Genomic DNA, 20,843 nt, shown 5'->3' on the forward strand with positions numbered 1-20,843 from the left:
TAAAACGGGGTCTAAGCTTACCCTTCACGCCAAATCTTGTAATCCCTTTAGTGGGAGAAACCTTCAGAAAGACTTTATCCCCACACTCAAACTGCAAGTCGGTTCGACGTTTGTCGGCATAAGACTTTTGTCTATCCTGGGCCTCTTTAATACGCTGTCGAATCTGGCGGACGATCTCGATCATCTCGCTAATTGTATCTGGCCCCAAGATTCTTCTTTCGCCTACTTCATCCCAGTAAAGCGGCGATCTACATTTCTTCCCGTATAACGCCTCATAAGGTGCCATGGCGATAGTTGCTTGATAGCTGTTGTTGTAAGCAAATTCGATTAGTGGCAACACACGCTCCCAATCTTCTCCTCTATCTAGCACGACAGTCCTTAACATATCTTCTAGTGTTTGAATTGTCCTTTCGGACTGACCGTCGGTCTGCGGGTGGAAAGATGTGCTGAAATTCAACCTTGTCCCCAATTCCTTCTGCAAGCTTATCCAGAATCTGGAGGTAAACTTAGAGTCTCTGTCGGACGTGATTGTCTTCGGTACCCCATGTAAACGCACGATCTCCTTGATGTAGAGTTGGGCTAACTTATCTGATCCATACGTGATAGGGATAGGCAGAAAGTGTGCACTCTTCGTGAGTCTGTCAACAATGACCCATATTGCTGTGTTATCACATCTTGTCTTTGGCAGTCCTGTGACAAAATCCATCGCAATGTCATCCTGCGTCCATTCTGGAATCTCCAAAGACTGTAGCTTGCCGTAAGGTCGTTGGTGTAAAGCCTTAACTTGCTCGCAAACGAGACACTTCTCAACGAACAAGGCCACGTCTCGTTTCATTCCTTCCTACTAGAAATTCTCTTTGAGGTCCTGATACATCTTATTGCTTCCTGGGTGGACGGTATAAGGAGTGTCATGGGCTTCGCTCATGATCTTGTTCTCGAGTTCATCGTCATGAGGGATGCATATTCTCTTCTCAAAGAAAATAGCATTATCGGCTCCTTCGTGGTAGTTCTTAAGATTTCCTTCTCTTATCTTAGCTCGTAATTTCTCCAATTTATCATCCTTCCTTTGAGCTTCTACCACCATTTTCCGCAAATTTGGTATAATCGCGACCACCCCCGCTATTGTAGCAGGTGGTTCTATCACCTCTAATTTCATCCTATCAAAATCTCGTATGAGCTCTTCTTCCTTTGTAAGGATGTATCCCAGTTTCGATGGGACCTTGCGGCTCAATGCGTCGGCTACTACATTGGCCTTCCCTGGGTGATAATTTATACCACAGTCATAGTCTTTTACTAATTCGAGCCATCTTCGCTGTCTCATGTTGAGATCCTTTTGCTCGAAAAAGTATTTTAGACTTTTGTGATCGGTGTAAATCTCACACCTGACACCATATAGATGATGTCTCCAAATTTTCAGTGCGTGCACTACCGCTGCTAGCTCCAGATCATGGGTCGGATAATTTAATTCGTGTGGCCTAAGTTGCCGCGATGCATATGCAATCACCTTGCCTTCCTGCATCAAAACGCATCCTAATCCATTCTTTGATGCATCCGTGTAGACCACATACTCCTTGTCTGGTTCCGGAATCGCTAGCACTGGCGCCGTAGTTAGCTTTTCCTTGAGCAGCTGAAAACTCTCTTCACACTGGTTAGTCCATGTGTATTTAATTCCCTTTCGGAGCAATTGCGTCATCGGCCTTGCTATCTTGGAAAATCCCTCAATGAATCTTCGATAGTAGCCGGCCAATCCCAAGAAACTTCTGATCTCGTTTGGGGTAGTTGGCGACCTCCACCCTTGTACTGCTTCCACTTTGGCGGGGTCCACCTTAATACCTTCTGAAGACACAATATGTCCTAGAAATGTAACTTCTTTGAGCCAAAACTCACATTTGCTGAATTTGGCATAAAGGCGTTCATCCCTTAGCGTTTGCAACGCAGTTCTCAGATGTTCCCTATGTTCTTCTTCATTCTTGGAGTAAATGAGAATATCATCAATAAACACCAAGACGAACTTATCCAAATAAGGATGAAATACTCTGTTCATGAGGTCCATGAACACAGCTGGTGCGTTTGTTAGTCCGAACGGCACAACTACGAACTCGTAGTGACCATATCTTGTTCGAAAAGCCGTTTTGGGTATATCTTCATGTCTAACCTTTAGCTGATGATACCCAGACTTCAAATCGATTTTGGAGAAAACACTCGCGCCCTTGAGTTGGTCGAATAAATTATCGATTCTTGGTAATGGATACTTGTTCTTAAGCGTTAGCTTGTTCAGCTCTCGGTAATCAATGCACAATCTCAAGGTGCCATCTTTCTTCTTGACAAACAGCACTGGGGCTCCCCATGGGGACACACTAGGCCTGATGAAGCCTAGGTCCAACAACTCTTGTAATTGGATCTTCAACTCCTCCAATTCCTTTGGAGCCATTGTGTATGGTGTCTTTGATACTGGCGCTGATCCTAACTCTAGATCGATGGTGAATTCTACTTGCCTGTCGGGTGATAATCCTAGCAAATTTTCTGGGAAAACATCTTAAAAATCCCGCATGATCTCTACATCTTCCATTGTCCTTTCGGTCTCAACTCCCCCGTTCAGGTATACGAGGAAGGCTTGGCAGTCTTTCTTGTTCATCATCTTCCTCGCCTGTAAAGCTGAAATAATTGGCACTCTGTTCCTCCTGCATATTCCGTGGAAACTTAAGGTGTCCCTTCCTGGAAAGTTGAAAGCGATGCTCCGCTCTTAGCACAATATCGTGGCATAGTTCTCTGCTCGCCAGTCCATTCCCAGGATTATATCAACGTCCTCCATCGATATGACGTGCAAGTTGTTCACTATGACCTTAAACGATCCTATGGTTAGCTCTAGGTTCAAGCAATCATGTGTTAATACTGTCGTCCCTCCTATTGGTGAAGAAATTCTCAAGTCCTGATTAGTCTTTTCAGGTTGGAGCTTTAAGGTTTTTACACATGCACTTGCAATGAAAGAATGCGAGGCACCCATGTCGAACAGGAGTATAACAGGTGTATCGAGTAACGTGCCCATACCTGCTAAATTCCCTTGGTTGTTTCCTTGCTTATTCTTATGCATGGCATAGGCTCTTGCCTGTGAAATTTGTGGTGGACGTATTGCAGGTCGAAACTGCTGCTGTGGTGGTGGGTAGAGTAGCTGTTGGCCTTGGATAGCCCTGAGTGGTTGTGCTTGGCTCGGCTGATTCGGCCTTCTCATTCTTCCTTGAGGTTTTCCTTGGCATTCTCTGGCAAATGGCCCTTCTGGCCACACTTAAAGCAGATATTGCTGCCAGCCAAGCATATGCCGTGATGTGACTTGGAGCATTTGGGACACGAAGGTACCCTGAGCTGGCTCTGATTGTTTCCAGTTGGTCCTGGGTTGACTGGTCGTCCTTGCCATTGCCCTTGTGGCACCATGTTCCCTTGCCATGGCCTCTTGTTATCTTGGTTGTTGTAGTAACCCCTGTTATGGTTGTTGTTGCCTTCCCATTTTCTCTTCCCACGATCGCTGTTTCCCGGCGCTTGAGTCTGGGTTGGGCGGTCTTCAGGCATGGCTGCTTCAACCTCCAGGGCTCTGCTAAGTGCCTCAGAGTGGGTGAGATTACCATGACTAGCAAATGCCATCTTGATCTCATGCCTAAAGCCGGGGCAAAAATTTTCTGACATATTTTCATCAGTATCCACCTATTGTAGGGCTTAACGAACATGTCGCGGGTGCTACGGTCGTACTCAGTCTTGATATCTTGTTTTGCTTCAGGTTAATCATTTTCGTTTTCGTCCTATAGCAGCTATCAGAAATATATATATATCGTATATATCTGCCTTAAGGTAATTTCTAAGGCAATTATGCCAACCCTTGTTGAGTTATCTCTTTTCGTTTTGCCTTCCACCAAAATCTCCAGATCCAGTCAACAGGAATGCGACACAAGAAGTCGTTCTTGGCGGTACGATGGGGGAAAGAAAACATCAAGGGTCTTGTCCATCGCCTTAATCCCAAGCTTACTATCAATTGGATTCCCAATTTCCAATTTATATACACGAGATTTACTTGAGAATAAGTTCCCTCGTCCTTTTGTGGCAGTTCATTTTGCTCCTACCTCATTCCTAGGGCTCATCTACGGGGCATTCTATTTTCCAAAGACCAAAATGGTCATCAACCCATTTCTTGTTACCTATTACATGCATAACACTTTCCTATAAATCTATCTCAAAACTATCATAGACCAAATAACTTAAGTCCTTGTACTCAAACACTATGTTACGGTCTTAGCTTGAACTCTGAATTTCTATCATAATGAGGGGTCGATAGTACTCATAGGACAGACTAATCTCAACTAATTTAAACACAATAAGACACAACTATACGAAGCTATAGTTTAGGTGATATACTAGGTCAGTATACCATTACTTCTTAGTCTTATCAATCAAGGGGATCTATTATGACAATTCACGAGTTGCAAGGCTCAAACTCAACACAACATCAAAGTAAGGTGTTGTAGAAATTGTTCAAGAGAATCAAAAGAATGACCAGGGGGTATGAAATGATTAACTACTAGGTCGAACAAAATGACCTCGAGTAAGAACCCATCTGGCTTTTCAACCGAAAGTTGAAACACATGGGTTTTCAACCCAAAAGACGTCTACTGAGATTTGGATCATGTGGACTGGCCAGGTCCAACATCATCACCTCCCAGTCACACGGGAAACATCGTCCCGAACTTGAAGAGCCATGAACATACTATGAATAACAAAACATAAGCTTCATTATGACAACTAAACTTATCTTAAGGTTTTCTATCTTATCGATCTCAAACCCCAAACCCCACTAAAGACATACACACACACACAAAAACATACAAAACAGACTATTCTTAAATCTATCGTGTAGCAAAAGTCAATTCAATGTTCCGTCGCGTGTGAACATTTGAACGTAGAGACTATGCTCAAACCCTTGATGCAGCGTTTGCCTTGAATTCATCTCGTATCGTCATTCTGTGCTTTTCCTTTACTGCATACATATCTTTTCATTCCTCTTTCATTCTTCTAAATCATCACTATAAAAAATCTAGATTGTAGAGATATCCTACCAATCTAGTAGTCTATGTTCTTTTAGAATCGTGATCATGCAACTTATAGCAATCTATGTTTTCTGGGGAAAGCATGTGTCAATTCTCTATCATTCTTTCTATCATACCATCATAACTGCAAGGATATGCCATGAAAGGCAAAACATTCAACATTTCATCATAGCATGCTCTTTACATAAACATATTCATGAAACAGTTTAGAACAATAACATCTTTAAAACGTTGAAACTGCAGTTACCTTTTTCCTTGATTGAGCACGATGCAATGGAGTGTTGAGCGGTGCGTGATCCCAAGTATGTCTAGTGAATCAAACTAGACTTGGCTTTTTAAAATAAGGTTTCTAGGGCCAGAGCAAACGAACTGCTCTGATACCACTCTGTCACAGCCCACTATCCCAATGACGGGTTAACCGAGGTTATGACTTGGGGTGAACAATAAGAAACGGAAATTAAAGGAGATTTGTTAAGTAACCAACATTAATAACAACAAACTAGTGATATATATATATATATATATATATATACATATATATAACCTCTTGGGTAATTTACAAACGAGCCTGCCATAATGATTAGACCCCAAATGAAAGTTAATCAAAATGAAGTAGTAATAAGTTCAAATAGAAACGATAAATAAATCAGAGTGTTTGCAGCGGAAAAACGTGTGAGTTATGCATATGGAGATGCATACTCAAGGTTTCATTACATATCCATCAAAAGAATTCCCGCTCAACACCAAACCATTCCATCGCCTGCTCAACCTGCACATTTAGAAATATATGCAGGGCTGAGTATAAAAATACTCAGTGGCATAAGCCGAAAAACAAACATGCATACATATATAAATTGAACTGCCAACAGCAACACACAGGGGTTTTCTTGAATGACCTGCGCTTACTAAAATATTTCTTTCATTTTCATAAAGGTGGATGCATCCCATTTTCAGTCTATATGATCCATATCTGTCCTTTCTGTCACGCGCCGGGAAGGAGGCCTCCTTACCACGGACGCCAAGACCGGTCGCAAGCGACTCGCGGTCTCCATGAGTGTACACGTTAACCCTAGCTAGCGACCTTTGTCTAGCATAGGATCCCAATTGGATTTCCTTTAAAGTTGGCGAACCAACACAGATAGGATACATATAAAAACATAAACATTTTTGGCAGTCAATCATTTCATAAACATTTCATTTTCATAAACATTTTCATTTTCGTAAGGGCATTGAACATATAAGCATTTCATAAAAGCTGAATAAACAGTTAAAACATATCATGCACATATATTTGTATAAGAGGCCTACGACACGCAGGGGATCTCTATATACGTATAGTAAAAATAATGCCCACCTTAAATGTTCTTAAAGCTGACGTGGAGTCGCTTCTTCTTCGGCTTCACTTTCTGTCGCCCGGACCTTCATTGATGAAGAGTCGATAAGTTCGTGAAGAAATTGTCACAAGACAAAGTCTAATTCTACGTGTCTAAGGCATTTTTTTTTAGTGTTTTAGGGTTCTAGCATCCATAATTCATTCCATTAAAGACAATTAAAAACCAACATAAACTTGACTAATCATGACCTCACGTAAACCACATAACAAACAAGATAAAAGAAATTAATATCCTTAAACTTAATATCATTTAAAATCACACGCTCACCTAAGAGATAAAAAAAAATCATGCACCAATATTCCTTTACAAATAATTTAAATAAACCATTTTAATCCTTTTAAAAATCCATACTCATAAAGCCTTGAAGTATTATAATAAATGAGGGCTTAATCCCAAAATATTTCTTTTAAGTCCATCAATAACTTTTAAAAAAAAACGGACTTCATTTAAAATAAATAGTCCCAACTTTCAATATTAAAATTTTAAATCAAGAGATTTAAATTCACTAAAATAATTTAGTGAAAATTCAAGCATTTTTAAAAGAAATTAGGCCAAAATTCGTAGGCTTTATTAATCAATAACAGTCTAAAATTAATTAAAATGGGCCCAACCAATTAAATCAATACCCAACATAATTTATAGCAAAATGGGCCCATCAATTTAAATAAAAACGGCCCAAACCAGAAAATAGGGTTTGAGCCCAAAACTAAACCTAACCCCATTCTATCACACATAAACACAATATTCACACACACACACAAGCATCAGCGCCTCTCTCACTCTCCCTCTCGGCTCTCTCTCTCTTTTCTCCGTCTCACGCCTCTCTCGCTCTCTGTGTTGTTTGAGGGCGGCGCCGCCTCCGGCGCGCCGCTTCCCGTCGTCTCCGCTCTCCCTCTCACCCCCTCGGTCTCCTCTTCTCTCCCTCTCATTTCTCTGTTCTCCCTTCACCTCTATCACTCTGCCTCGCCGGAAGTCAGCCGCACGCCGCCGCCTTCGCGTGTCGCTGCCGCCTCCGCCGTGGCCAAGCACGGTGCCGCCTGGTCTTCCTCCTTCGGCTTCTGCTCGGAAAAGTGCCCCTCGTCTGGAACAGGGCATCTGCCCTCTCCGCTATAGGGAGCGCACGGCCGCCGCCTGGCCGCCTCCTCCGTCGTCTTTCGTCGCCGGACTCGCAGGTAAGCCCTAGCTTCTTCTCCCTTCATTTATTCTCTTTTTCTTCTTCCTTTTTTTTTTTTTATAATCTAATCTCTCCCCCTTTCCCTTCTCTCTCTTTTACAGCAAGAGGAAAAAGGCGGCGGCTGCCGCCGCGCCGCCTCCGGCCGTGAGCGACCGCCGGCCGCTCTCACCCCCATCTCTCCGTTCCCGGTCACACACACAACAAAGACACAAGAACCCCCAATTTCAGTCCAGATTCAAAATATAGAACAAGTTAGGGTTTTTGTTTTAAAACTGTTCTTTCTCATTTTTTTTTTCTATTTCTTCAGCAAAAATCAAACCTTGTAAATGTAATAGCTTAGAAAATATATTAACAAGTGTGCGTGTGTATTCTTCTGTTCTTTGATGCTTGAATCGAAATTAACAAGATGAAGTGGGGAGAAATTGGAGTAACCTTGATATGAGTAGGAAATGAGGAAAATCTTGTTTCTGAATTCACCAAAATTGGATCTGCGAATTTATTCAGAGTTTAACAATGAAATTTTGGATCTGAAAAATTATGACAGAATTGGAAGAATTAATGGACGTTTATTACCTCTTTCTTGTTTTGGGAAATCTTGGAAACTGATTTGGAAAGCGGGATATAGCCGAGTCTTTACAACCAAGATTTGGAACTAATTTGATAATTGGAAGCAGTCGAGAATTTGGGTAGGAATTAAGAGAGAATGATAATTTAGAGATTAGAGAGAGAAGATAGAATGTCTTAATGAGTAAGCTTCTATTTAATAGCTTAATGAGGAAGCCAATTTGAAGATAAGAATGGGTAGACCTTTTTGGAAAAAAAAAAAAATAGTTTAATAGCAAGTGGGAGAAGATGATAAGAATAATCAAATTGAAAAAAAATGTGGGATGTTTAAGTGGATGTCAATTAAGCACATAAAAAAAATTAGTGAACAAGATGTACTATCAAATTTAAATAAACCCATGACTTCATTAAAATTAAAAGATCAAAAATAAAATCTTTGAAGTAAAGCATTTGATAAAAATTAATATCCCATTTAAAAGGAATTTCATGACTTTATGCCCGCTTTAAAAAAATCCATGTGGCTCATATAAATATGCTCGAACCACTAATTAAACTTGTGCACCATATTTATAAAAATCCTTTAAAACTCAAACGGATTCAAATAATATATAAAAATAAAAAAAATATAAAAAAACAAGCGCATCAAACACACATATAAATTAACTAAATCACATCAAATAAATCAAATCAGTTATATTATTAATGGATGCCGAACCCTAATTATTAATAATTAAGCCTTTAATCACTGATTAAAAGCCGGGATATGACACATGCATTCGTGCTTTGTAACACACGCTCTCACTACTTTTGAATACAACAGCAACTGCACTTGTGTTTTCAGCAATTTAACTATTCTCTCTCACTTTTCCCGATCAAACACTAGGTATAATTCACGATTTAATAATAATTCACCGATTAAACCTTCACCCGTTCATTCACGATTCACCAGCTGGCGTCGTCTGTGGGAATTATGAGTTAAGGCGCGAGTTTCGACCACCTGCGCATGCAAACTTGTAATTGCGACTGGATTTGCGTGTGCAGGCCCCAATTGAGCCATTCACTACTACAAAATTACACATACATAACACTTCATACATAACGGTTTTTTTAAAAAACCGTTATGTATGAGCGCATTTTTTGAAAAGATAACGGTTTTGACAAAAAACCGTTATCTATGTACTGTTGCCCATAAGCTTAGATAACGGTTTCACTTAATCCGTTATGTTTGTGCGTTATCTATTACTTGTATATATAACGGTATTATAAAACTGTTAAGCCGACCGTTATCTATGAGCGTCTTTTTATAACGGTTGTTCTAACCGTTATATATGAGTGCCTCAATACTGTTATGTATTATTTTTTATAGTATTTATTTTAAAATTTAATAATATTATAAAAAAATTAAAACCCTAATTATCACTAGAAGAAATCTCCATTTCCCACTTCCATCTTCTCCCTCGAATCCCCGATTCAGTTCCCAAACCCATCTTCTACCCCGATTCAGTGCCCCCCGGCGCCGACTCACCCGGCGTCGATCTCTATTCCTCGTTGTCTCAACCGTGGAGGCAGCCACAAACCACGTTCCTTTTGGCCTCCAATCTTAAAACCCTAGGTGTCCCCGCCGCCGCCGCCGACCCGATCTCCGTCGGTCAGCAAGCAACGAACATCGACGCTGCACTGAGAATTTTCCAGTTTCCCTAGCGTCGTTCTTCGCCCCTGTTTCCAGTTGCTGGTTTGCCTTGCTTTACCCCAGCAACGCCTCCGATAAGAGCATCTCCGCCAAGGAGTGGAAGGCCGGCCGCGTTCCGAGCATAGTCTTCAAGGCTGAGGATGGCCAGCACGACGGCAACAAGCGCATCATTTCTGTGCAGAGCAATCAGGTTAAGAAGCTCGTGAACCATTTAGGGCAGTCTTTCTCTGGCTGATTTTGTGAAATATTGGTCTGATTTTGTGAAATATTGGGGTTTTATGTGGTGAGATGTGGCTGAGCTAGCTGTAAATGGCTATTGAACCTTTGCTTTTGTTTTTCCATCAGTAGACATGAAATGGAAATGATTCTGCATTTTAATAGTGAAATGAGCGAAGGGGTTTAGATAGATAGGAAGGAATGCGAGCTGGATTACATAAATTTAAAAAATAATTTATCATTTCTATAATGCTATTGAGTTTTCATACAAGCACTGGTTGAAAATTCTTGGGTTATGCACTGATATAATCTTTCTTGATAAATGTCAGCTCCATCTTCATCCGAGCACAGATGCAATGCTTAATGTTACATTCATAAGGGCTTCATCTAGTGCTTGGTTGAAGGTTGATGTTCCTCTAGTATTTAGAGGAGATGATGTTTCCCCTAGGCTCAAGAAGGGTACATGGAAAATCTTATCCTGGGATTTTAATTCTGATGAAATTTCTTGACTTGATTTTAATTCCTCTAATATTTTAGTTCTACGGGTAGAGTCTGTTGGGCGGCGGGGGAGGAGGGCTGAGGAGCAGTTACTATCTGAGACCAAACAAGAACTGCAACTTGACGGCGTGGCCAGCCGGTTGCGAGCCCGGATGGGCGTGCAATGTCAAGAAAGAAGACAATGTTGACATAAAAAATGACAGAGAGATACCGGAGAGAGTTCTTGACTGTCAGCCTTGTTGCCCTGGCTTCTTCTGTCCCCATGGCCTTACTTGCATGATTCGTGAGCTCTATCTTTCCACTTAAATACTTACTTTCATAATCCATATGCTCTTTTCAAAAATATTTGTCTGTTTCTTGAAGCGTGCCCCTTGGGAGCTTACTGCCCTCGAGCTCAACTCAATCAAGCCACCGGTGTCTGTGATCCGTAAGCCTTCAATTCTTGTATATATATGTATATGTATGATTGATGCTGACATTCTGAGAAATTTGGAAGGTACCGTTATCAACTACCTCCAGGGCAAGCCAACCACAGCTGCGGCGGCGCCGATATCTGGTCTGATTTTAACACTGGCTACGAGTTGTTCTGTTCCGGAGGATTTTACTGTCCCACCACCACCCAAAGACTCCCCTGCACCGAGGGGTTGGTATTACCTTTTTTCCAGGCATGATTCATAACATTCATTAATTCTCCTACTCAAAACTTCTTCTTCTTCAATGTGTTGCAGACATTTCTGTAGGTCTGGTTCCACAGCTCAAATGCGTAAGTCGAGTCTTGCTACATGTGTTTCTGTGTCTTTATCATTTAAGAATGTCTGCAGATACTGTCTTTATCAATTTCTTTTTAAGTAAAAATGCAGATACTGCCACTGCATTCCTTGAGTTAACGTATTTCTGGTGTGATGTTTTATCAGCATTAAGGAGAGTGATTGCAAGACGTTTCTCACTTAAGGTATCAACTTCCTTTGGTTGTATTGTATACTTATTGATCTTACATCTTTGTGTTATATAATAGAGCACTTATGCTGTTTCTGACTCAAATAGAACCTTGAATCTAAAAACTCTACTGCATTGTGAGGTTTTACTTGATGCTCGGGTAGTTGGGACTTTGGTGCAATTTATTTCTTCTTTCATGTTCCTTAAGTTTGTTCTTAGCAAACACATGGTAACAGTTTTGTGATCTGGTGAGTACTTAGATTTGCTCGATTCTCGCTCACGGCTTATCTGTGGTATCTATCTATTGCTAATTGAAATCAAAGTGTTGTAAGATTATTGTATTACATGTAAAGAGGCAGATTATTTTTTGTTTTCTACTTGCAGTTATTAGTAATAATATAATAAAAAAAGAATGCCATGTATGAGATTGGTGAGTGTTGACTGATAATTTGAATCTGTTTTCAATCTTTACTGGGAATTCCTAAAATTGAGCCCAAAAGTTATCTGCAATATATAGTGGAGGTGATCACCAGTCTCTAGTTATGTGCTATATTTACAATCTTACCTTTTATGTTTGGTGAACTGGATATGACTGAAGGCAATTCCTTTTCAATGTTTGTTGTTTTACATGGTTCTTGGGAGCGAGGGCAGGGGCCGCGACCACGGCCGCAGCAGCAACAGCAGTACTTGTGTTGTTTTGCATTTCCAATCTGCGCATTTCGCGACTCCTGATGGGTAAGCTTGAATGCTTGATGGTGAAGATTATTTGCCTGAAACTTGAGAGTTTGTTTTGCTTCAATTTTAGTTGATTCTGAATGTCATAGTGTTATTACTAGTGAATTTGCTACTGCATATAATCTTCACCATGAACTTGAATGTCATAGATATAAACTTGAGTTTGTGTTGCTTCTATTTAGTTGATTCTGAATGTTATAATGTTATTACTAGTGAATTTGTTGATGCTTATGTGTTGGGAGACATGCATCCTTCCAGCTATTAGGTAAAATTGTCGAGGAACGGATGAAAAGGAAAAGAAAATCGTAATGCTGTTAGTTATCTATATCCATGTTACTTATTAAGTTAATACTAATCCACGTTATCTATATATTTTCACAGGAAGAACTTGCAGGTTACTTATTAAGTTAATATTAATCCATCTTTCTCTGGTTGCACTGATCCTAACTTGCACTTTGTTGAGTCACATGTTCTACCCTTAGAAGCTTGAGAGAGGTTGTTGAGCTGCTGAAACTCATCAAAGTTGGAGCATGAAGGTGCTTCTGTGAAGTTTTTTTTTTTTTTTTTTTTTTTTTGAGTTAGGCTCAAAGCATTATGTATGAAGGATGATAATGTATGAATGTTTTGTATTATATATAATATATGTTATTGATGATTTTATCATTTTATTGTTTATAAGTTATTTATTTATTTCTTGAGATAAATAACATAAAATTGAAAAAAATATTAAATATTAAATAATAAAGATAACGGTTAAAACCGTTATAAAAAGTACAAAAAACTGTTAACTATGATGAAAAAAAATAAATATATCTCTAATACATAACGGTAAAAATATGAAAACATAACGGTTCTTACCGTTATGTATTTCTTACAAAGATAACGGCTTAAATCGTTATAAAAAGTAGAAAAAACTGTTAACTATGATGGTAAAAAACAAAAAAAAAATTCTAATACATAACGGTAAAATCTTAATACATAACGGTGAAAAATTGTTATGTATAACTATTATAGATAACGGTTATGTACTGTTACGTATGAGGCATCGTACCGTTATCTATACTATTATACATAACGGTAAAAAAACCGTTATGTATGACTGTATCATAGATATCACCACTATACTTATCGGTTTTTTGGGGTCATAGATAACGGATTTTATCCGTTATCTATGAGCGTTTTTGTAGTACTGATTGTTCCGAATACCCAAGCGAATCTGGACCGATAATTATGTTTTTCGTGCTGATCTGTCTATAAACTCATGAGATCCATGGTTTTTACGATGTTCCTTACAGATTCGAGATCAAAAACTAAGCATAGAAAAATCAATTTCGCCCAATTGAAAGCATAAACAACAAAACACCCCCCACACTTAAAGCATGCCATGTCCTCAGGGCACAAAAGAAACAAGAAGAGTTAAGAAAACATCCCTGATTATCGGCATTGAGAAATTGAAGCATTGTGTGAGGTGGTGAAGAGGGGAATTCATGGACTGGGGCAGAGTGAAAAGTGGCCACGCTGGCAGAGCAGCGTGGAGAAAGGCAGCGGGGAGAAGTGCAGCGGGTGGTGGCAGCAGCACTGGCGGCTGAATGTGAATTGCAGCGCTGAAAACAAGACATGCTCACAAAGCGTCAAAGTATCCGCAAAGCAACCAAAACTTAGGAAAGACACAAAACAAACAACGGAAAATAAAGAAAACACACGAAAAACAAAAACTAAAACAAACCAACGGTGGGTTGCCTCCCACCAAGCGCTAGAGTTAGAGTCGCCAGCCCGACTTCAGAGCTGAACTTCAGCTGGGGTTGTGCAGAGCTTGAGACTCCACCTCCATAGTCGAGCTCTGGTACTCGTAGTATGGTTTCACACGATGGCCATTCACTCGGAAACTCTCCTTCGTGTTTTCATTGAATAGCTCGACAGCACCATGCTCAAACACCTCCTTAAGTAAAAACGGACCACTCCATCGAGATTGCAGCTTCCCTGGGAACAACTTCAGTCGAGAATTGAACAATAATACCTTCATCCCGGGGCAAAGCTTCTTATGGCAGATACGGCGGTCATGGAGTCGCTTCACTTTGTCCTTGTAAATCCTTGCATTCTCGTACGCTTCGTTGCATAGCTCATCTAACTCCTCCATTTGCAGGGTGCGCTGCTTCACGGCAGAGTCCAAGTCATAACTGGCAGCCTTGATTGCCCAATAAGCCTTGTGCTCAATCTCTACCGGCAGATGGCAGGCCTTGCCATAGACAAGACGGTATGGACTCATTCCAAGCACGCCTTTGAAGGCAGTTCTGTACGCCCAGAGAGCATCATTCAGCTTTGCGGACCAATCCTTGCGCGAGGGCTGGACCGTTTTCTCCAAAATTCCCTTAATCTGCCGATTACTCATCTCGGCTTGTCCAGAGGTCTGTGGGTGGTATGGTGTTGCAACCTTGTGCGTGATCCCATTCTTCTTCATGAGCTTTGCAAACAACTTGTTGCAGAAGTGCTTGCCTCCATCGCTAATAATAGCTCTAGGAAATCCGAATCTAGAAAGAATGTTCTCTTGCACAAACTTAAGCACCACATTAGCATCACATGTCCGCGTGGGGATAGCCTCAACCTATTTGGACACATAATCTACAGCAAGTAAAATATATTAAAACCCATGCGAAGTAGGAAATGGCCCCATGAAATCAATGCCCCACACATCAAAAATTTCGACACTTAAAATGCTTTGGAGAGGCATCTCATTCCTGCGGCCAATATTCCCTACTCTCTGGCACCGATCACATGCAAGAGTGAAAGTGTGTGCATCTTTGAAAATGGAAGGCCAAAACAAACCTGATTGAAGAATTTTATGTGCTGTTTTCTGCCCCCCAAAGTGTCCACCACAATGATCCTCATGGCACATTTTCAACACTTGTTGTTGATCTTCTGCTGGCACACACCGTCGGATGACATCGTCCTTTCCAAGCTTGAAGAGGTAAGGAATCTCCCAATAATAATGCCTGCACTGAGCTAAAAATCTCTTTCTCTCCTACGACGTCAGCTCCGGCCGTAGAATACCACAAGCTAAGTAATTGACAATATCTGCATACCAGGGCTCGGCGTTCGCAGGGCTGCACTGAGCAACGCTGAGTTCGGCAAGGCTGGCAGAGGTGATCTCGGTAGAGCTGTCCAGAGCAGAGTGGACTTCGACTACTCTGAAGTCGGCAAAGCTAACTTTGCCAGAGCAGAGATCAGCAGAGCTGGCGGGGCTGCTCTGGCTGAGCAGAAATGGCTGGGCAGAGTGGACACAGAAAGGGCTGAGTTTGGTAGAGCTGGACTCTTCAGTACTGCACTTGTCAAAGGTTAATGCATACGTATGCTCAAAAGGAAAAATTTCAGGGATGCAATTAAGACTCGAGTCTATCAGATTATTATTCAAACGGGAAAGGTGGTCAGCTACGTGATTCTCACTCCCTTTCCTATCCCTGATCTCAACATCAAACTCTTGTAACAGTAAGACCCATCGGATCAGACGGGCTTTAGCTTGAGGTTTGGTTATCAAATATCGCAGTGCAGCATGGTCACTATGGACAATAACCTTAGACCCAATTATGTATGCTCGAAATTTATCTAAGGCAAAGACCACAGCAAGCATCTCTTTTTCAGTAGTGGTGTAATTTACTTGTGCACTGTTCAGAGTTAAACTAGCATAGTAAATCACACGCAACATCCTATCCACACGCTGACCTAGCACTGCTCCTACAGCGGAGTTAGACGCATCACACATGATTTCAAAGGGCAATGACCAATCAGGCGCAATTACAACAGGGGCAGAACTCAATTTTAGTTTTAAAGTTTCAAAGGCATTCATGCAAGAGTCATCAAAATTAAAAGGAATGTCCTGAGCGAGCAGTTTGCATAGAGGTTGGCTAATTTTAGAGAAATCTTTAATGAAACGCCGGTAAAAACCGGCGTGACCTAAGAAACTCCTAATTCCCTTGACATCAATAGGGGGCGGCAACTTTCGGATTACCTCCACCTTAGCTCTATCAACCTCCAGTCCATGCTTAGACACCACATGACCCAAGACAATACCACTTGTAACCATAAAATGACTCTTTTCCCAACTCAAGGTTAGGCCACTTTCAATGCACCTTTGTAAAACTACATCAATCTTGTGCAAACAATCAGAGAAGGACTGCCCAAAAACCGAAAAATCATCCATAAAAACCTCCACGAATTTACCAATCATGTCAGAGAATATGGACATCATGCATCGTTGAAACGTCCCGGGTGCATTGCACAACCCGAACGGCATCCTCTTCCATGCAAATGTCCCAAAAGGCGTGGTGAAGGCAGTTTTGACTTGATCTTCTGGCGCGATTACGATTTGGTAGTATCCTGACAAACCATCTAGAAAACAATAAAAATCATGCCCTGCCAACCGATCTAACATTTGATCAACAAAAGAGAGGGGAAAGTGATCCTTTTTGGTGACGGCATTGAGTTTCCTATAGTCGACGCACATCCGCCATCCCGTGGTAGGACGTGTCGGCACCAACTCCATCTTGTCATTGCGCACAACCGTCATTCCTCCTTTCTTTGGCACGACATGCACTGAGCTCATCCACTCACTATCGGCGACAAAGTAGATAATCCCTTCGGCAAGAAGCTTAAGGATTTCCTTGCGCACAACCTCCATCAGCATAGGGTTCAAGCGTCGCTGGGCATCTCGCTTGGGTGCAGCTCCGTCCTCTAGGTTGATCCTGTGCATGCATGTGGCTGGACTAATGCCACGTATGTCACCTAGGCTCCATCCCAGCGCTGCTTTGTTTCTCTTCAACACCTCGAGCAGCGCCGCTTCTTGCTCTAGAGTCAGAGTAGCCGAGATGATGACTGGCTTCTCCTCGCCTTCTTCCAAAAAAATATACTTGAGATTGGCGGGGAGTTCCTTCAGTTCCAGCGCTGGGCTCGGCAGAGCTGGCTGGGCATTGCTGAAGGGTAGAGCTGGCTTCGGCGGCTCTGTCATCTGCAGAGACGGCTGGGCAGCGCCGAACTCTTCAGCTTCCCTAGCTAATTCCTCCATGTCAGCTGATCCAGCGTAAACTTCCACGCATTCCTGCTCCTGTAAAAATACCTTCTCAACCAAGCCATTAATAGCATCTATATATGAGCATTCAGTTACAAAGTTGGCAGAAGGCATAGCCCGATTTTCATGCACTGAGAAAGACACTGATTCCCCTAACACTGTCATTTTAATAGTTCCATTTTTGACATCAATCAAAGTGTTAGTGGTCGCCATAAAGGGTCTTCCTAATAGCAGAGTGTGGTCTCTACCATTCTCATGCACATCCCCAATCTCAAGCACTACGAAATCAACGGGAACAATCAAATCCCCGACTCTAACCAGAATATCCTCTACTATCCCACGGGGGTACCTAACGGACCTATCAGCAAGTTGTAGACACATGCAAGTAAGGCATCAAATTAATTCCCGCTCCCAGATCTAACATACCCGTGGCTTCCTTACCATTTCCCAAAGCAATATTAATTACAAAGCTACCTGGATCGCACTGCTTTGGTGGTAGAGATTGCTGCATGATTGAGGTCGCTACTTCTGAGACTAGAATCTTCTCATTGTCTCCAAACTTTCGCTTGTTGGAGACCAATTCCTTGAAAAACTTCACATATGCCGGGACTTTTCTGATCACATCAAGGAGAGGGAGATTCACATTCACCTTGGCGAGCATGTTGTAGAAGTCGGCGAACTGTTGGTCTTGCTTCTCGTTACTCAATCTGCCGGGGAAAGGGATCGGTGGTCGATAAGGTGTAGTAGCTTTGTGGAGCTTGACCTCCTTCTCCTTCTCTCCTTCCTTCTGCTGGTCTGCCTTCTCTCCATCAGTCTGGCTGGTCAGAGCAGGGCTCGGCAGCTCTGTTCTGGTAAAGCCAGAGGGATCTATTCTGCTCTGGCGAGATGGTTCCTCTGCTCTGGTTTGTGTTGGAACATCCACTTTGTTATCCAACATCTTACCACTGCAGAGAACAGTTACAGCTAGAGCTTGATGCGGCTGAGTAGGTTGGCTATGAAACTTCCCGGGCTGCTATTGTTGTTGAATTTGATTCAACGTACCAGAAAGTTGCCCGACAGTTGTTTCAAGCCTTTTTATGGTAGATGCTTGGGACTCTATATTCTGCTTAGTCATCTCCATATTCTGCTTGCTGATCTCCATGAAGGCTTGCAAGGTATCCTCGAGAAATGTTTTCTGTGGTGGCATGGGCTGTGCACTCTGCTGCAAGGCCGATTGTTGATGTTGGTATTGCGGTCTATACAGTTGAGAAGAGCCTTGCTGCGGAGGAAAGTATTGTGGTTGCTGTTGGTAACCCGTTTGGGGTGGTCGACGATATTGATTTCCCCTAAAGTTTTGATTTCCCCATCCAGCATTCGGTTGATTTCTCCATCCTCCAATGACATTTTGTTGGCCTTGATTCATGTTCTGTCCATAAGGTCTGCTTGGCCCTTGATTGTATCTTTGAAATCCTTGTGCCGCATAGACCTCAGCTTGTCCTTCTGGGGTAAATTCTCCCATTCGATGACACTCATTGGCTCCATGGCTGAAATCTCCATAAAAACCACAAGGCTTAACGTATGGCAAGGTTGAATTTGGCGTGGCTGAAATCGGCAACACTGGATTTAGCTGAGCTGGCATCGGCGGCGTTGTCATCTGCGGAGTTGAATTCTGCACTGGTGCTGAATTTTCCATCTTGTCCATCTTCAACTGTTGTACTTCTCGCATGATCGAGGCCAACTGCTGCTGCAGCTCGAATTGATTTGTCACCGCGCTGGCTTCAACTCTCCGTCCTCGGACTGACTTTTGTTGGGAGCTATCGGCCAAGGTCTTGAAAATCTCTTTCAGATCGGTCGCCGTCTTTCGAGCTATGTTACCTCCTGCCGTGCTATCCACCATAAATTGGGCAGTTTGCACTAACCCATCGTAGAAGAACTGCATCAACATCACATTAGTGAATTGATGTTGGGGACATTGACGGAGGAGTTCCTCATATCTCTCGCAAGCTTCATGTAAAGGCTCGTATGCTCCTTGGGTGAACTCCATTATTTTTGTTCTCAGCTCTTGTGTCTTGTGACTTGGATAGTATTTCAGCATAAACTTCTCACAAGCATCTCCCCATGTAGTGATAGAGTTGGGCGGCAGAGATAGCATCCACGTTCTCGCTCGGTCTTTAAGTGCATAGGGGAAGCACTTGAGCTTGAGTTGGTCCTCTGTGAGAGTAAGCAGTGGAATCGTTTGCACTTGTGTGCAAAATTCCCGGATGAATTGCAAAGCATCCTCGCTTGGCATCCCGTGGAACACCGGCAACAAATTCGAGTCATTGGGTTTTAGATTGTAGTTTCTCACTGCAGCGGGGAGCACGATTGCCGATGTGTTGGTATCTCCGATCACCGGCCTGGTGTAGTCTCCCATGTATTCCATGTTTTGCGCCATGACTTCTTTCTCCTCATTTGTATTCTGCTCTAGTTGGTCAGCTTCAGAGCCGGCGGCTTCCTCCTTCTTTTCTACCCCGTGGTCTTCCGTGTCAACAGTCTGCTCTGTACGGTCAGAGTAGGGTTCAGAGTAGGCTTCAGAGTGCGTCTCAGAGTCAGAGTCAGAGTCTAACACGTCTGCTCTGGTACGTGTGCGAGTGTTATCCAACGGGGAAGTAAGTTTTCTTTTCAGACTACGTCGTCCCTGCATGCACAACACTTAACACACGGATTAAATGCACCGGGTGGAAGAAAAGTAAACAAAAACGAGAAATACTGGAAATTAAATAAAGCAAGTAAAAACGACACAACTAAAACGCCTAAAACTTTCCCCGGCAACGGCGCCAAAATTTGATTCAACCTAAACACCTCTAAGTTTACTCGCAAGAGTACGAGGACATCCTAGCAGTGATAAGCTAACCCAAGTCGATCTCACAAGGAAAGTCTTAAAGGGCTTCTAATTATGTCGTAGGAAAAACAGTAAAGAAAGCAGTAAAGAGATTGATTATTAAACTAAGACTTAGAATTAAAAACTTAATTAAAAACCGAATTATAAAACTGAACCAAGTGAATTGAACTATTAAACCCTAGGCAATATTTTAAAGAACTTAAATTAAACCTACTTATGAAATTAAATACTTGTTAATTTAAATGCTCATAATGGCATTGAGACGGAAGTTCTCAAAAGTCTTGGGGAGAGTATTCAGGATGATATCGACTTTGACATCCCCTTCGATACCTCCTCCGAGTAACTCGAGCCTATCAATAAGATTTATCATGTGCATGACATGCTCATGTACAGAACTGCCCTCGCTCATCTTACATGCTAAGATTTCTCTCATTATGTTAAAGCGAGCAGATCTCTCGGACTCCCCATAAACCTCAGTAAGGTTTAACATGATGTCAGCCGCGTCATTCATGACCTGATGCTGGAGTTGCAAAGTTTGTGACATAGTCGTCATAATATAGCACTTGGTCATATTATTTGACTTGTGCCACCTTCTATGCGCCTCTCGTTCCGCATCAGTTGACTCAT

General features: G+C 42.0%; 2 protein-coding genes and 2 long non-coding RNA genes across 7 annotated transcripts; 2 read left to right on the forward strand and 2 right to left on the reverse strand.

Annotated features, from left to right (window-relative positions):
* Window positions 1–2,743: 2,743 nt before the first annotated feature.
* On the reverse strand, window positions 2,744–3,229 carry LOC131025911 (uncharacterized). The gene has a single exon (XM_057955690.1). The coding sequence runs from the start codon at window positions 3,227–3,229 to the stop codon at window positions 2,744–2,746; it is 486 nt and encodes a 161-aa protein (XP_057811673.1).
* A 2,370-nt stretch (window positions 3,230–5,599) lies between these two features.
* On the reverse strand, window positions 5,600–8,464 carry LOC131024376 (uncharacterized). The gene is made up of 4 exons (XR_009101793.1): window positions 8,232–8,464; window positions 8,091–8,146; window positions 6,445–6,509; window positions 5,600–5,859 (listed from the first exon to the last, which is right to left on the reverse strand). It is a non-coding gene; the product is annotated as an uncharacterized LOC131024376 (long non-coding RNA).
* Window positions 6,518–8,089, forward strand: LOC131024378 (uncharacterized). The gene is made up of 2 exons (XR_009101795.1): window positions 6,518–7,656; window positions 7,760–8,089. It is a non-coding gene; the product is annotated as an uncharacterized LOC131024378 (long non-coding RNA).
* Window positions 8,465–9,650: 1,186 nt separating the features above from the next.
* Window positions 9,651–12,960, forward strand: LOC131024379 (ABC transporter G family member 28-like). 4 transcript variants are annotated; one of them, XM_057953881.1, is made up of 8 exons: window positions 9,651–10,102; window positions 10,458–10,587; window positions 10,678–10,909; window positions 10,990–11,053; window positions 11,123–11,269; window positions 11,355–11,389; window positions 11,541–11,578; window positions 12,679–12,960. In XM_057953881.1, the coding sequence occupies exons 2-8, from the start codon at window positions 10,561–10,563 to the stop codon at window positions 12,706–12,708; spliced, it is 573 nt and encodes a 190-aa protein (XP_057809864.1). In that variant the 5' UTR covers window positions 9,651–10,102; window positions 10,458–10,560; the 3' UTR covers window positions 12,709–12,960. The 4 variants fall into 4 exon arrangements, 2 of the variants coding, with proteins under 2 accessions (XP_057809864.1, XP_057809863.1); XR_009101796.1 differs by having other exon boundaries at window positions 11,355–11,578; XM_057953880.1 differs by lacking the exon at window positions 12,679–12,960 and having other exon boundaries at window positions 11,541–12,010.
* The last annotated feature ends 7,883 nt before the right edge of the window (window positions 12,961–20,843 follow it).

Source organism: Salvia miltiorrhiza, chromosome 5, assembly GCF_028751815.1.
Source record: "Salvia miltiorrhiza cultivar Shanhuang (shh) chromosome 5, IMPLAD_Smil_shh, whole genome shotgun sequence".
Classification (NCBI taxonomy): Eukaryota; Viridiplantae; Streptophyta; class Magnoliopsida; order Lamiales; family Lamiaceae; genus Salvia; species Salvia miltiorrhiza.

Excerpts from the sequence above, each read along its gene's own strand:
- LOC131025911 (XM_057955690.1), bottom strand. The coding sequence starts at position 3,229 with ATGAGAAGGCCGAATCAGCCGAGCCAAGCACAACCACTCAGGGCTATC.
- LOC131024379 (XM_057953880.1), top strand. The coding sequence starts at position 10,561 with ATGATGTTTCCCCTAGGCTCAAGAAGG. Across the intron at positions 10,910-10,989 it reads TGGCCTTACTTGCATGATTC|CGTGCCCCTTGGGAGCTTAC; the intron begins GTGAGCTCTATC and ends TGTTTCTTGAAG. Across the intron at positions 11,390-11,540 it reads TGGTTCCACAGCTCAAATGC|CATTAAGGAGAGTGATTGCA; the intron begins GTAAGTCGAGTC and ends ATGTTTTATCAG.